This window comes from Dipodomys spectabilis, unplaced genomic scaffold (assembly GCF_019054845.1).
Source record: "Dipodomys spectabilis isolate Male_0828 unplaced genomic scaffold, ASM1905484v1 ptg000015l, whole genome shotgun sequence".
In the NCBI taxonomy this organism is placed as follows: Eukaryota; Metazoa; Chordata; class Mammalia; order Rodentia; family Heteromyidae; genus Dipodomys; species Dipodomys spectabilis.
In genome coordinates, this window is record NW_024870692.1 from 9,023,183 (window position 1) to 9,037,577 (window position 14,395).

The 14,395-nt window shown below is 36.8% G+C and overlaps 1 protein-coding gene across 9 annotated transcripts in view; it reads left to right on the forward strand.

The window, feature by feature from the left end:
• The window catches only part of Cspp1 (centrosome and spindle pole associated protein 1), a 122,551-nt gene that overhangs the window by 67,158 nt on the left and 40,998 nt on the right, over nt 1-14,395 (forward strand). For 7 of the 9 annotated variants that reach the window (XR_006145236.1, XM_042666373.1, XM_042666400.1 and 4 more), the window contains one exon: nt 13,246-13,398. The exons of the other annotated variants lie outside the window; for them this stretch is intronic. Coding sequence is in view for 6 of the 7 variants with exons in the window: in XM_042666373.1 (XP_042522307.1) it covers nt 13,246-13,398 (153 nt within the window). In the remaining variant the exon portion in view is untranslated. The remainder of the gene's footprint in view (nt 1-13,245; nt 13,399-14,395) is intronic. 9 annotated transcript variants of the gene reach the window in all.

Below are 14,395 nucleotides of genomic sequence, written 5' to 3' on the forward strand. Positions count from 1 at the left end.
TGCATTCAAGGCAAGAGCTCTACCACTGAGCCACCTTCCCAGCCCCTTAAACTTGTTTTTATGTACATATATTGAGTTAAAATTTGCATGCAACAAAATTATTCACCCTTTAAAGTTCACTGAATTTTGGCAATTGTTTCTAGTAACCACTACCACCACAATTGAAAGATGTAGAATATTTCCAGCCCTGTAACAAATTTCCTGTGTCCTTTTACCTCCAATTCTGTTACCCAGCTACTGCCAGCATATGACTGTTTTTTTAAGAAAAAACAGTAATAGTATTGCCATTTATTTTATTTTACCTTAATTGTTTTGAAATAGTGGGGCTTTAACTCAGGACTTCATGGTTGGTTGAAAGGTGCTTTTAACAATTAATTCTCTTTTTTTCATTGGTTATTTTCTAGGTAGGCTATCACTGTATGCTGGAGTGGACTAGACTCTTATCTTCATACTAATGTTTTCTCATCTTGCTGGGGATGAGGGGTACTCTCCATCAGGCACAGCCATTGTGCTTCCTCTATAATTGGGATTATAAGTGCATTCTACTGTTTACCTGTGAACTTTTCTGTCTGGGCTGATCTTGAACAATGATCCCCTGAACTCTTTCTCCTAAGTAGCTGGGGTTACAAGCTTAACTTGCCAAACCTAGCTGCCTTTTAATTTTGAAAATTTAGCATAATGCTTATGAGATTCATCTATATTATTGCATATATCTTTCTACATTGTCTGAATTTATCAGATAATATTCAAAAAGTATATCAGTCTCATCAGCATTAATTTGCCAGTGTAAATACTACAAGCACTAATTGGCAGATTGGATCTTTTATTTTAATCTTAATTACTGATATTAATTTTCAGATCAAACATTACACTTAACAGTAATATAGAAATTACAGGATTTCTTTTTTTTTTTTGGGTCCGTTCATGTGTCCTGAACTCTGGGTCTGGGCGCTATCCCTCAGCAATTCAGCTCAAGGCTAGCACTCTACCACTTGAGCCACAGCGCCACTTCCGGCTTTTTTATTTTTGTTTACATGGTGCTGAGGAATTGAACCCAGGGCCTCATGCATGCAAGGCAAGCGCTCTACCACTGAGCCATCTTCCCAGCCCCAGATTACAGGATTTTTAAGAGTAAAGCAGCTGTATGGATCGAAAAGGCTTGGTCGAAAGGCAAATTATGGAGCTAAAAAATATGCAAGGGATCACTTTTGATAACAACCTGGTCACCCAGCTCCTGAGATCAGATGTTAAAATGCAGAATTAGTTTAAAGGGAAATGATAGTTCAGAGTTTGACATTGCTTCCTTGCTTCCTTGCTTCCGTGGTTGGGACAGATGGCCATTCAAGTAGGCACATTACTCAGGGGGATGAAACTGAGCTGAACCATGCACCGGATGATCTGATGACTGGTTCAGTGTGTGATGGCTTATGCCAGTGTCAGTTTCCTCCTTTCATGTGATTCTGGTGAAGAAGTTAAATTAATTACCGAGTTTGGTGTGTTTAATAAGTTCAGGGGGCCTAGTTTTTCTGGTATTGGCTTGATACACCCATGCATCCATGCATTTTTAAATTATTTATCAGTCTTTTCAGATGATTTTTTTTTTTGTGCCAGTCCTGGGGCTTGAACTCAGGCCCTGGGCATTGTCCCTTAGTTTCTTTTGCTAGTGTTATACCACTTGAGCCACAGCTCCGCTTCCAGTCTTTTTGGCGGTTCATTAAATTTTTTTGCCCGGGCTGCCTTTGAACCTCAATTCCCAGATCCTAGCCCCCTGAGTAGCTAGGATTATAGATGTGAGCAACTGGTGGCTGTCCAGATAATGTTTGTTTGCTTGTGTAACTACGAGTCATAAATAAGAATGGTGTAGGTTAAAAGTATTGCCTTACAAAATGGAGTGAGTTAAGGTTAGGCATCCCCTTAAAGCTATTATTTTATACATCATTCAGTAACCCAGACCAGGCCCAGTCTGTTCTCAGTCTGTATCTAGCTCTTTCTTTTTTCTTATTGCTTAATATTGCATTGTTTGGAAGTACCAGTTTTTTTTATCCATTTACCAGTTGATGAACATTTGGATTATTTCTAGTTTAAAGCTATCATGAATAACCTTTTGCAAACATTCACTTATATTTCTTTTGGTGAATTCTTAGGAATGAGTTCACTGGGTTATATAATAGGTTTATTTAATTTCATAGGAAACTACCAAACATTTTTCCAAATTGTGCCTTTTTTCCCCCCACAGAAAAGCATGGAATTTTCAGCTGTTCTGAATTCTTACCAACATTTGAATTTGTGCATCTTTGAAATTTTAGTTATTCTATTATTAGGCATTCTAGTAATTCATTATTAAAATGACTAATATAAAGTGAGTTATTTTAACTCATTTTTATTTTACTGGTATTATTAAGGTATTACACAGAGGAGTTACATTACTTCATTACTTCGTTTGCTCTATCTCATTAAAAAACCCTTTTTATTGTGAAATAATTTTAAGACTTCTGGAAGAATTGTGAAGATCTTTTATTCAGATTCCATTAACATCTCACATAATAATTTCACAATGATTATAACTAGAAATTAACATTGTTATTATACCATTAATAAAATTATAGACTTTATTTAGATTTTGCCAGTTTTTTTCTCCTAATTTCCTCAATTCTATTTTAGACTCTAATCCAAGATCCTATATTTGTCTGGTTATAATGTCTATCTCCTGCAGTCTGTGACAGTTCATGTCTGTCTATCCATCTAAATATATGTTTATAAATACATATGTTTATATATAACAGTTTTCTTAAGATTCTGTTCCTGTACTACTCAGTTCATTTTATGTAAAGTGTATAGTTAAATAGTTTTAGTAGTTTCAAAATTATAATCATATAACCAATTTTAACACATTTCCCACATTGAATTTTCTTGATATTTTTGTCAGAAGCCACTGTACCATAAATTTATTTCTGGACTATTAGTTATGCTTCATTATCTATATGTCTATGCTAAGCCTATATCATACTCTTGAATACTATAGCTTTGTAATAAGTTTTGGAATTGAGACATACGAATTCTCCAGTTTTTTCAAAATTGTTTTAATAACTTCACCTAATTTATTATCAGTTGGTCAACTTCCACCCAACTTGGTGTGACTTTCTTGGCATAGCAGTGATCCTATAGTAAATTTTAACACAGTATCTTTTTTTTTAATTGTGAAAATACCTATAGAGGGGTTACAATTACATGAGCAAGATAATGAGTACATTTCTTATCAAGCATTGTTGCCTCCTTTGTTTCCCCTTCCTATCCCCCGCTCCAAAGTTGCAAAGTTAGTTTTTCGACAGACTTGTACATCTCTTTGTTACATATGTATCCCTATTTAAACAATTGGTTTTTTCCCTTCCCCTCCACTTTTTTTTTTTTTTTTTTTTTTTTGGGTCCAGTTGTGGGGCCTGAACTCTGGGCCTGGGTGCTGTCCCTCAGCTCTTCAGCTCAAGGCTAGCGCTCTACCACTTGAGCCACAGCGCCACTTCTGGCTTTTTTTTCTTTTTGCTTATGTGGTGCTGGGGAATCAAAACCAGGGCCTCAGGCAAGGCAAGCACTCTACCACTGAGCCACCTTCCCAGCCCCTCCCCCCCAACACATACAAATTTTAACACAGTATCTTAACTGTGAATATCCCATTTAGTACTTCTAGTTAGTTTCTTTTACTAATAATATTGTGGTTTTTCTGGAATCTTGTACATATTTTAATTCTGTAAATGTTTCATGTGTTTTGATGCCATGCAGATAGTTCTTTAAAAGTTTCAGTATCTGCTGCTGGCAGATAGATGCATGCTTTTTTTAAACTAATGTATTTTAGAAGTTATCTTTTTTTTTTGTAGTTGTCTTGCTGTTTTTCTATGGAGATGTTCATACCATCTGCAAACAGAGGTTCCTCTACCACCTCCTTCTGTTCTTCTTGTCTTTGACTTACTTTACTTGCCTTTTGCACTAGTTTGGTCTTCTGTAGCTTTTTTTTTTCCCCCAGGGCTGAGGACCAAACTCAGGGCCTTGTGTGCGCTGCGGGGGCGCCCTTTTGCACTAGTTTGGAGATTTAGTGTTTAGGAACCATGAGTAGACATTATTTTTTTTCTTTTTTTCTCTGACCTTTGATGAGAGGCATTCAGTCTTTAACTTAAAGTTCTCTGTAGGCTTTAAAAAGCAGGTTTGTTGTGTTTCAAAAATTTCATTATTATAAATTTATTGCTGGTTTGCTCAATGTTTTCATCATGAATGCATATTGAATTTTCTCACATGTACTTCTGCCTTTGTTGAGGTGAAAATGTGATTTTTATACTTTTTGCTATAAGATGAAATATTCACCCTCTTCTCTCTCTTTTTGTTTTTCAAGCAATCCTTCTTAGTGTCCCAAGTAACCAAGGATACAGGCATGTGCCACTATGTCTGATTACATTGATTTGTTTTAAAATGTTCTATCAATCTTCTATTCCTAGAATTTACCCTGTTTGGCTAGCCATGCTGTACAGTTTCATAAAATTTTATTTGTAAATATTTTTGTAGAATATTTAGACTCATATTTGTTTTTATTTCTCATTGTTTGGTTTTAATCATGAATGTAATGCTAGCCTCAGAGCATGAATTGTGAAGTATTTCCTGTCTTACCAGAAAAACATACCATTGAAAACTACCTTTTGGGGATGATTTTAAAGTATGACTTCAATATCTTTATAAAGGCATACCCAGTTTATCTGTTCTTTTTTGAATTTTAGTGTTTTAAATCAATGAATATTCATTTAAATTTTGGAATTTATTGGCATAAAGTTGTTCAAAACATTTCTCTTATTCTTTTTTTCCTTTCCTTTCCTTTCCTTTCCCTTTTTTCTTTTTTCTTTCTTTTCTTTATTTTTTTAGCTAGTCCTGAGGCTTGAACTCAGGTCCTGGGCACTGACCCTGAGCTTCTTTTTGCTCAAGGCTAGTGCTCTACCAGTTGAGCCACAGTGCCACTTCTGGCTTTTTCTGTTTATGTGGTATTGAGGAATCGAACCCAGGGCTTCATGCAGGCTAGGCAAGCATCTACCATGGATCCACATTCCCAGCCTCTTATTCTTTCCGTGTAGATCATATGGTGACTCCTAATTTGTTCCTGATGGTTGTAATTCATATATTCTCTTCCTTCCCTTGCTGGGAATTGAATGTAGGGCTTTCAGGACTTGCCCCAGTCATTTTGCTTTTAGTTTGACTTTTCAGTTACAGTCTTCTTAACATTGCCTAGGCTGGCGTTGGGCTATATCTTGCTACCTCTGCCTCCTGAGTAAATGGTATTACAGGCTTGTACTACCTTGCCTAGCTTCTCTGATTTCTTTTTCTTTTTCTTTTTTTTAGTCTATCAATTTTATTGGTTGTTTCATAGGTTCAGATTTTGTTTTCATTGACTTTTTTTTTTTTTAACACAACATATGAACGCAGAATAAAAATAGAACACACAAACCTGCAAATTTCCTCTTTTTCTAATTTTGGCTCCAGAGACCAAAGGTAGTGGAACAAGTTTGTTAGGCTTTCTCAAACTTGGCAGAGTGTGTCTAATTTCTGATAGCTTGGAGAACGAGATAAGACTTTAATCAGCAGTACAAAGATGAATGACTTTCCCTCAATGAAAAAGGCAGACTGGCAAAGAATCTTCAAGTGTTAGAGCAGTAGTGGCACAGAATTGGAGGTTTTCAGAGAAAGTAAGACAAGGAAAGGAATTTAATTCCTCAGCAAATTGGACTGAACTTATAGATCTTTGTGGAGTTTTAAATGTGGAGGTCTCCAGAGAAAAAGATCATGAGCCACTTGACTGGAAACAAGCATATCTCTAAGAGGGAAACTACATGGACAGAGCTAGTAGGGGAAAGATAGCTATAGGACTGTAGAATGCAGCGGAGTGGAACAGAAAAGAGCTGGAGGTCACCTAGAGTGTCCTTAATACGCCAGACACTCTGGTATCCATTCAGAGGGTCTCTGAATACTCTGAGAAATGTGAAAGCTTAGGAACTTTGGATAATTATTAGGCAGAAAAGATCAAGTAAGAATACAGTCTTTAAGCCAGATTTCTTATTTTCTTATTTTAAAAAATATTTTTAGCTGGGCGCCGGTGGCTCACGCCTGTAATCCTAGCTACTCAGGAGGCTGAGATCTGAGGATCACGGTTCAAAGACAGCCAGGGCAGGAAAGTCCATGAGACTCTTATCTCCAATAAGAGATAACTGGAAGGGGCACTGTGGCTCAAGCGGTAGAGCGGTCGCCTTGAGCTGAAGAGTGCAGGGATAGCGCCCAAGCCCAGAGTTCAAGCCCCACGACTGACCAAAAAAAATTTTTTTTTAAATTTAAAATATTTAATCTACAGCAATCCCACTCCTGGACATTTACCCAAATGACCACAGACCAGTCCACACTAAAGCCATTAGCATAACCATGTTCATTGCAGCACTATTTACCATGGCTAAGATATAGAATCAACCCTGATGCCCTCAGTAGATGAATGGATCAAGAAAATGTGGTATATATACAAAATGGAATTCTATGCTTCCATCAGAAAGAATGACATTGCCCCATTCACAAGGAAATGAAAAGGCTTGGAAAAAATTATATTAAGCACAGTAAGCCAGAGAGAACAAGGAAGATTTTCTTAGGAGAAGATCAAAGAGCTCAATAGCTATGTGCATATGATTATATAAAATGACGTCTATCAAAATGAACTCTAAAAATTGGAAACAAGAGGTTTTTTATTGTAATGTTTGTAGTTTTTCTTTTTTGCCCTCTGGTTTATTCCCTTTTGTCACTGTTCTTGATTTCTGTACCCTTTGTCTTGTATATAAGTTTATCTGATTTGGGGAAGGAAGGGGAATCATAGAAACAGTGGGACATAGGGTGAATTAGTTCAGCAGTGATACTTATTTGACATTATGTTGGAAATGAACTTTATAACTTGGTAGGGAGGTGGGTCAGGATGGAAAAAAGTGGTAGAAAATGAGGGAGGGGATAACACTGTTCAAAAAGAAATGTACTCATGGGCTGGGAAGGTAGCTTAGTGGTAAAGTGTTTGCCTAGCATGCATGAAGCCCTAGGTTTGATTTCTCAGTACCACATAAATAGAAAAAGCTGTTAATGGTGCTGTAGCTCAAGTGGTAAAGTGCTGTCCTTGAGCAAAAGAAGCTCAGGGTCAGTGCCCAGGCCCTGAGTTCAAGCCCCAGGACTTACATAATCATAACCTCTCTGTACATCACCTTTACAATAAAATTTAAATTAAAAAAAGGAAAAATAATTTTTAAAATGACATTTAAGTAGTGTACAAAAGAGTTTCAATTCCACATGTCAGTTTGAGTACAGTCTTGATCAATGTTGCCCCTTTCTGTTATTCTCCCTATTTGGAACCCAGCCTGTTCCACAGACTGAGGCCAAACTTCTTCACCTGGCAGATTGTATGCTGGGCATGCCACATTACAAAGAATGTAGCCCATGGTGACCCTGTAAGAATGGATAAAAAACCTGGTTCTGGAAGTAAGGTAAATAATCACCATTGTTATCTAAGCAAAGTATCCCCTTTTGAGACAAAGAAACCTTAGTCCAGGTCAAAGAAGGAATTTCCCCTGACGCACAGCTAGGTGAATTTTTTTTTTTTTGGGGTCCGGTCGTGGAGCCTGAACTCTGGGCCTGGGCGCTGTCCCTCAGCTCTTCAGCTCAAGGCTAGCGCTCTACCACTGAGCCACCTTCCCAGCCCAGCTAGGTGAATTTTTAAGGAGCACTTTTTAAAAAAAAAAATGGCAATACTGTGTTGTTAATTCTTGTTTTTCCTGGCATGTATTTTGTTAAACAGTAATTCAGAGGAGTTAGTTCTGAGATTTGAATGCAGAGTCTTATACTCACTTAGCTTGTTTGTTTGGCTGGTGCTCTACAATTTGAGCTAAACCTCCAGCCTGCATTTTAAGAGCAGAGTGAACAGACATTCCTTAGCCTGATAGGAGGGAGACTAGTTCTTACAGAAACAGGTGTGTTAGATCTCAGTCATTGCACAAGAAAGTATCCAATGTAGAAACAAAGTAGATAATTTAAAAAATTAAACCTTTTCCATTTTTTAATTTAAATTTTATTGTAAAGATGATGTTACTGGGGTTACAGTTACATAAGCCAGGCTTTTGTATATCTGTACACAGACTTCTTTCTTTTGCTCACCCAATAATCTCTTCAGGAAGCTTGGCTAAGGATCACTTATTTTGAAATTTATTACAGTTGCTTACCCTGCCTTCCTATAGGGCTATTCAGTGCCAGGTGCTTCTTGCTCTTACCAGGCCTTGGCCCCTGGGATCCAGCTTCTTTTTCTCTATTCAGTACTATTTGGACTGTTTGGTTCTTTTCCAATATCCTTTGGGATTGGGCTTGTTTGTCCTTTATTAGAAAGGTGGTTCAAATGTTACTGAAGCGGTGTCCAGAATTCCCCTTAAATTAAGTATGGGAGAGTATAGGTCCTTACTTTCCAGTGCCTAACCCAAAAATGGACTAACAGGCTTTACCATGCCTTTTATGGACCTCTCTCTCAACTGGTCTTCTACAACAGAAGCTCCTCTCTTTAGACTCCACAGATATTTAAGGCATCTTTCTTGTTGGTAGCTTAGTGGTTAGTTTTCTCAAAGGTTGTATCTTAGCTAGTCAGATTCAAATGGATAAAAATTCCCCATGATACAAGAGTCACCTGGAGACTTGAGATATGCTGGGAAGAAATAGGGATGTTGACAGGGAGTTGGGACAAGTGATCTGTACCAGCTCTCTGGGGCTATAAAATACTTTCAACGTGTTTCTCTAAGCTAGGAACTCATTCCTATAATCCTAGTTACTGAGGAGTCTGGAATAAGAGGATAGAAGTTCAAAGTCAGCCCAAGCAGAAAAGTCTGTGAGAACTCTTATCTCCAAACAAAGAGGAGTCCAGTTTAGAGGAAAGTTCCTGAAGCTAGCATAGTTTAATTCACCTCAAAACAAACAGGTGTTGAGTTGGTGACTCAGGCCTAAAATCCTAGCTACTTAGCAGAAACATGTAGGTAGCATAGTTCAGTTCACCTCAAAACAAACAAGAGGTGTCCAGTTGGTGACTCACACCTAAAATCTTTGCTACTCAGCAGGCTAAGATTTAAGAATCAAGGGTCAAAGCCAGCCCAAACAGGAAATTCTATAAACCTTTATCTCAAATTAACTTCCAAAAAGCCAGAAGTGAAAGTGTGGCTCCAAGTGGTAGAGCACTGGCTTTGAGCAAAAAGCTAAGGGACAGTGCCCTGGTCTTGAGTTCAAGCTCCAGTACTGGGGTGCGTGCTTGCGTGTGTGCATGCATGCGTGTGTGTGTGTGTGTGTGTGTGTGTGAGTGTGTGAGAGAGTTCAAGCTCCAGTACTGGTGTGTGTGTGTGTGTGTGTGCTCCAGTACAGTGCCCAGGTCTTGAGTTCAAGCTCCAGTACTGGGTGTGTGTGTGTGTGTGTGTGTGTGTGTGTGTGTGTGTCTTGAGTTCAAGCTCCAGTACAGTGCCAAGGTCTTGAGTTCAAGCTCCAGTACTGGTGTGTGTGTGTGTGTGTGTGTCTTGAGTTCAAGCTCCAGTACAGTGCCAAGGTCTTGAGTTCAAGCTCCAGTACTGGTGTGTGTGTGTGTGTGTGTGTGTTGTGTGTGTGTGTGTCTTGAGTTCAAGCTCCAGTACAGTCCAGGTCTTGAGTTCAAGCTCCAGTACTGGTGTGTGTGTGTGTGTGTGTGTGTGTGTGTGTGTGTGTGTGTGTGTGTGTGTTGAGTTCAACCTCCAGTACAGTGCCCAGGTCTTGAGTTCAAGCTTCAGTACTGGTGTGTGTGTGTGTGTGTGTGTGTGTCTTGAGTTCAAGCTCCAGTACTGGTGTGTGTGTGTGTGTGTGTGTGTGTGTCTTGAGTTCAAGCTCCAGTACTGGTGTGTGTGTGTGTGTTACACACGTTTTCAAAAATAGTTTTCCTAATTTCACTTGAATTGTTTTTACTTCTACCATACTCTTTTTGAACTGGTTTGACAGTTTCTTTCTTTTTTAGATCTTCTGCAATGCTCTGAGTTGCTGCCCTTCAATTAACACAGAATATGTGTCATAAATCAGTCCAGATTCTTCTTGGCTTGTGAATATGGTCTATTAGTGGCTATTTGACCTCGTGTATCCATCCTAACAGTCTTTCCTATTTCATCTCTTTTACATCCCTGTTACTCCTTTGACCTCTACAGGTGATTTTCAGATGTTTTTCTCTTATCATTTTAAAAGTTTTATTTCCAACCTACATTCTGCATCTCTGTACCTGATGTTTAAGGAATTACTTAGAGGGTAGTATGCAAAGTCAAACTTAACTTTTAAAATTAAGTTCATTGCTTGGCATTTTTTCTTAAAGGAATATTTCTGACCATTCAGTAAAAATTGTATACTTTTGACTTCCTATGCATGTCTAATCAATTAATAAACCTAATGTATAGGTTCTACTTCACTATTTCTTGAGCTCATTTTAATTTGTGCTACTACCACAATTATGATTTACCGTGTTTTTGCTATTATCTCTGTATCTTCATTGTCCTTTGGTGTTCACACCTGAGTTATAATGTATCAAAATCTGATACTTTTGTATTGTAAAAATACCGTACAGGGAGGTTACAGTTACACGAGTAAGGTAATGAGTACATTTCCTATCAAGCATTGTTACCTCCTCCTCTGTTTTTCTCCTACCATCCCATCCCTCCCCAACTCCCTCTCCTTCCCCACAAGTTGTAAAGTTCATTTCCAACATAGTGTCTTGTACATCTCATTATTACAAAGGGTCAACCTGTATCCTTAGTTCAGCATTTTGTTATTTCCCTTCCCCTCCCCAAATTAGAAAAATATGTATACAAGATGCAGGGCACCTACATCAAATACAGTGACAACAGGGGTTATACCGCGGGGGAAGAACGTACAAGAGAAACAAAAAAAAAAAACAAACCACAGTACATTTTAGATACATTAAAAACAATAGGAAGAAAGAAAAAAATCCACTTGTGTCCCTATCTTGGGGTTCACTTCACTTAACATCATTTTATATGGTCATATGTACATAGCTTTTGACCTTTTCTGTTTGTCCTAGACTTATACTAGTTATTGCAAATAAGGGAAACCATGGAGCCTATGTTTCTTTGGGCCTGGCTTACTTCACTTAATGTAATTTTTTCCAAGTCTTCCCATTTCCTAACAAATGGGGCGGTGTCATTCTTTCTGATGGAGGCATAGAATTCCATTTTATAAATATATGACATTTTCTTGATCCATTCATCTACTGAGGGGCACTTGATTTGGTTCCATATGTTTGCTATGGTAAATAATGCTGCGATAAACATAATTGTGCTGGTAGCTTTAGTATAGCCTTGTTTGTGATGATTTAGGTAAATGCCCAAAAGTGGGATTGCTGGGACATTGCTTTGTACAGTCTTTTGAGGAACCTCCACACTGCTTTCCAAAATGCTTGAACAAGTTTGCACTCCCACCAACAATGGAGTAGGTTTTCCTTTTGGCCACCTATCCTCCAGCATCTGTTGTTATTAAAAATCTGATAGGGGGGAGGGGGAGGTGTGGGGGTGGAGGTTAAGAGGAGATGGGAAGGGGAAACAAAGGAAGAGGCAACAATGCTTGATAAGAAATGTACTTATTACCTTGCTCATGTAATTGGAACCCCCTCTGTACAGTATTTTCACAATTAAAAAAATAAAATATACTTAGAACTCAAAGAACAAAAATCTGATACCTTTAAATAATTTAAAGATGATTGAAAATTTTAGAGTCTTACTGCCCAACTTTTCATTCTTGCTCTGCTGCAATTATATTATGTCATATATAATACTGGTGTGAAACAATTATTGCTTATTTTCTAACAGTATCTATTATCTGTAGAACCAAAGTGAGAATCATCTGCATGCATTATAGGACATTCCAGAGTGGACAACTAATGTACAGTTTCATGTCTCTCATTCTTCTGTTACATGTAGTTTGTATTTTAGTCAACCTCCCAGAACTTCTTCATATTTACACTATCTTGGATCACTTTCTCACAATATTTTTTTAAAAGTTTTTTCTTAATCTTTTTACCTTTGAAGCTCCTATCCATTTTCTAAGTCAAGATGCCCTAAATGGTTTTATAACAGGTTATAAACTCTCATGATTCTGAACTTTTACTCTCTTTTGTAACACTCATGCTTGCCATGTTCTATATGGTATTCTAATTGTGATTCGTGTTAAAAATACATCCTTGAACACAACTGCTTTCCTGAAGAAAACTACTTAAATCCAGATTTGAGTTTCCTTTCATTGCTGACTATACTCCCAATTTATTTGAGAGAGGAGATGGAGAGTCCTTGAGTCTGAAACCATTACTACTAGTTCGACTAATAGTTGTTCTAGTTCTTTGTACTAAGACTTTAGCTGTACATATTAATATGTATTGCTGAGTAATAAACTATTCCCAAATCTTAGTGTTTACAAACAGTATATTGTTCTGTGAGTTAGTAATTTGTGATTGGTTTTGTTGGTTGGGTTAATTTCAGAGTGTCATCTGATACTGTAGTTCAAGATACTGGCCAGGGTTGCAGGCCATAAAAGCATGATGAGAACTGGAGAATCTATTTCTATATGACTCTCATGTGGATCAGTATCATTATGTTATGGCAGTTGGCTTTCTTTGGTGTGAGTGATTTGTAGATGAAACAAGGTGAAAACGGGGTCTTTCTACTAAGGAATATTGAAAATCATAATACTATAATTTCTATAATATCCTAATCATAAGAAGTGAATTATTAGCTGGACCATACTGAAGGGGAAGAGAATTGAGCTCTATCTTTTGAGGGCATATTGCCAAAAAATTTTTAGTATAGTTTAGAACTCTACCTTATAAGAATGTAGCTGCTTTAGGAGAGCTGGTAATTCTAGGTAATTTCACTATGATTGCATAGAAATGCTGCTGTTTGTTCTCTATTAAAGAAACTCAACTTGTAGTGTAATATGCTGTCAATAATTTATCCTTTATTTCTCTACTAATTTTTTACAGGTTTTTTGAAAAACCTTAATAGTTTTGATAATTCGTTTCTATTTCAGGGCACCATTCTATCATTGAATTATTCCCAACTTTGTCCTGTTGTGGTTCTGAAAAAAATGTGTAGCCTAACCAGTAAGTTGCAGAAATATGTTTATTGAAATAAATGGCTTATTTTTCCCTCTCAGCTGATTTGAATAGGATGCACAGACAAAATATAGATGCCTACCATAACCCAGATGCAAGAACATATGAAGATAAAAGGGCTGTTGTATCTCTAGACCAAAATTTAGCCACTTCAAATGCTGAGAACCTACAAGATTCTACAAATAAAAACTCAGGTTTATAATCACATTCTATTTTTTTTAAACTTATTTCTGAAGTTTGGTAACGTTTCTCTGCTCTTCTTTGACAAATTTCTAGTTTTGACAAAGTTCTACTTTGAGAATTTGGTTACTTTGAATTGGGAAGTATACCACATTGTTTTGTATTATTCACAGTATGTTTTCATAATTACTTTGAAAACATAGTTACTTTGAATAGAAAAAGATTGCTTTTTAATCCTGTGCTTTTCTTCTTAGCTTTGTAGTTTGTTATGTATATATTAGCTGTAGCTTGCTATTTGTATTTTAGCTGCGACTCATATTTTTATTATGCTATTTGAGAGGAGTTTTTAAAATTAATTTCAGTTTGCTTCTTGTAGCAATTTATTATGATAAATTATATAAGAAAATTCAGTGTTTACTTATTTTAGAAGTCATTTACCCTCTCTTGTAAAGTCACAGTATGTATATAAAGAAAATTGAAAGCCTTTTGTTTTTGCTGGTATGTGAGGTTGAACTCAGGGTCTGAGTGCTGTCTCTTAGCTTTTTCACTTAAGGCTGGCTCTCTATCACTTGAGCCACAACTCTGCTTCTGTCATTTTTTTGTTTTTCATTTTGTTGGTTTATTGGAGATCAAAGTCTCATGGACTTTCCTGCCCATGCTGGCTTCTAGCCATGATCCTTAGATCTTAGCCTCCTGAGGAGTATTATAGCCATGTTTAGCCAATTTAAAGTTTTAATATCTAACCACATCCTTTCTTCACAAAAATGTATTTGATTTACTATTAAAACAAGATCCTTTAAAAGTCAGAGATTCTTTAGGTTGAAATAAATTCAACATTTTTATTACTTTGTACAGTTGTCATCATCTTTATCAACATGTGAAAGCATGTTATATGTTTAAAAATTAAAAGAAATTTATAAGAATATACACTTTGTATTATGCCTATTTAAAAGTGATCATTTATTCAATATAAAATTCTGCAATTGTGTGTTCACAGTTTTTGATTGTAAA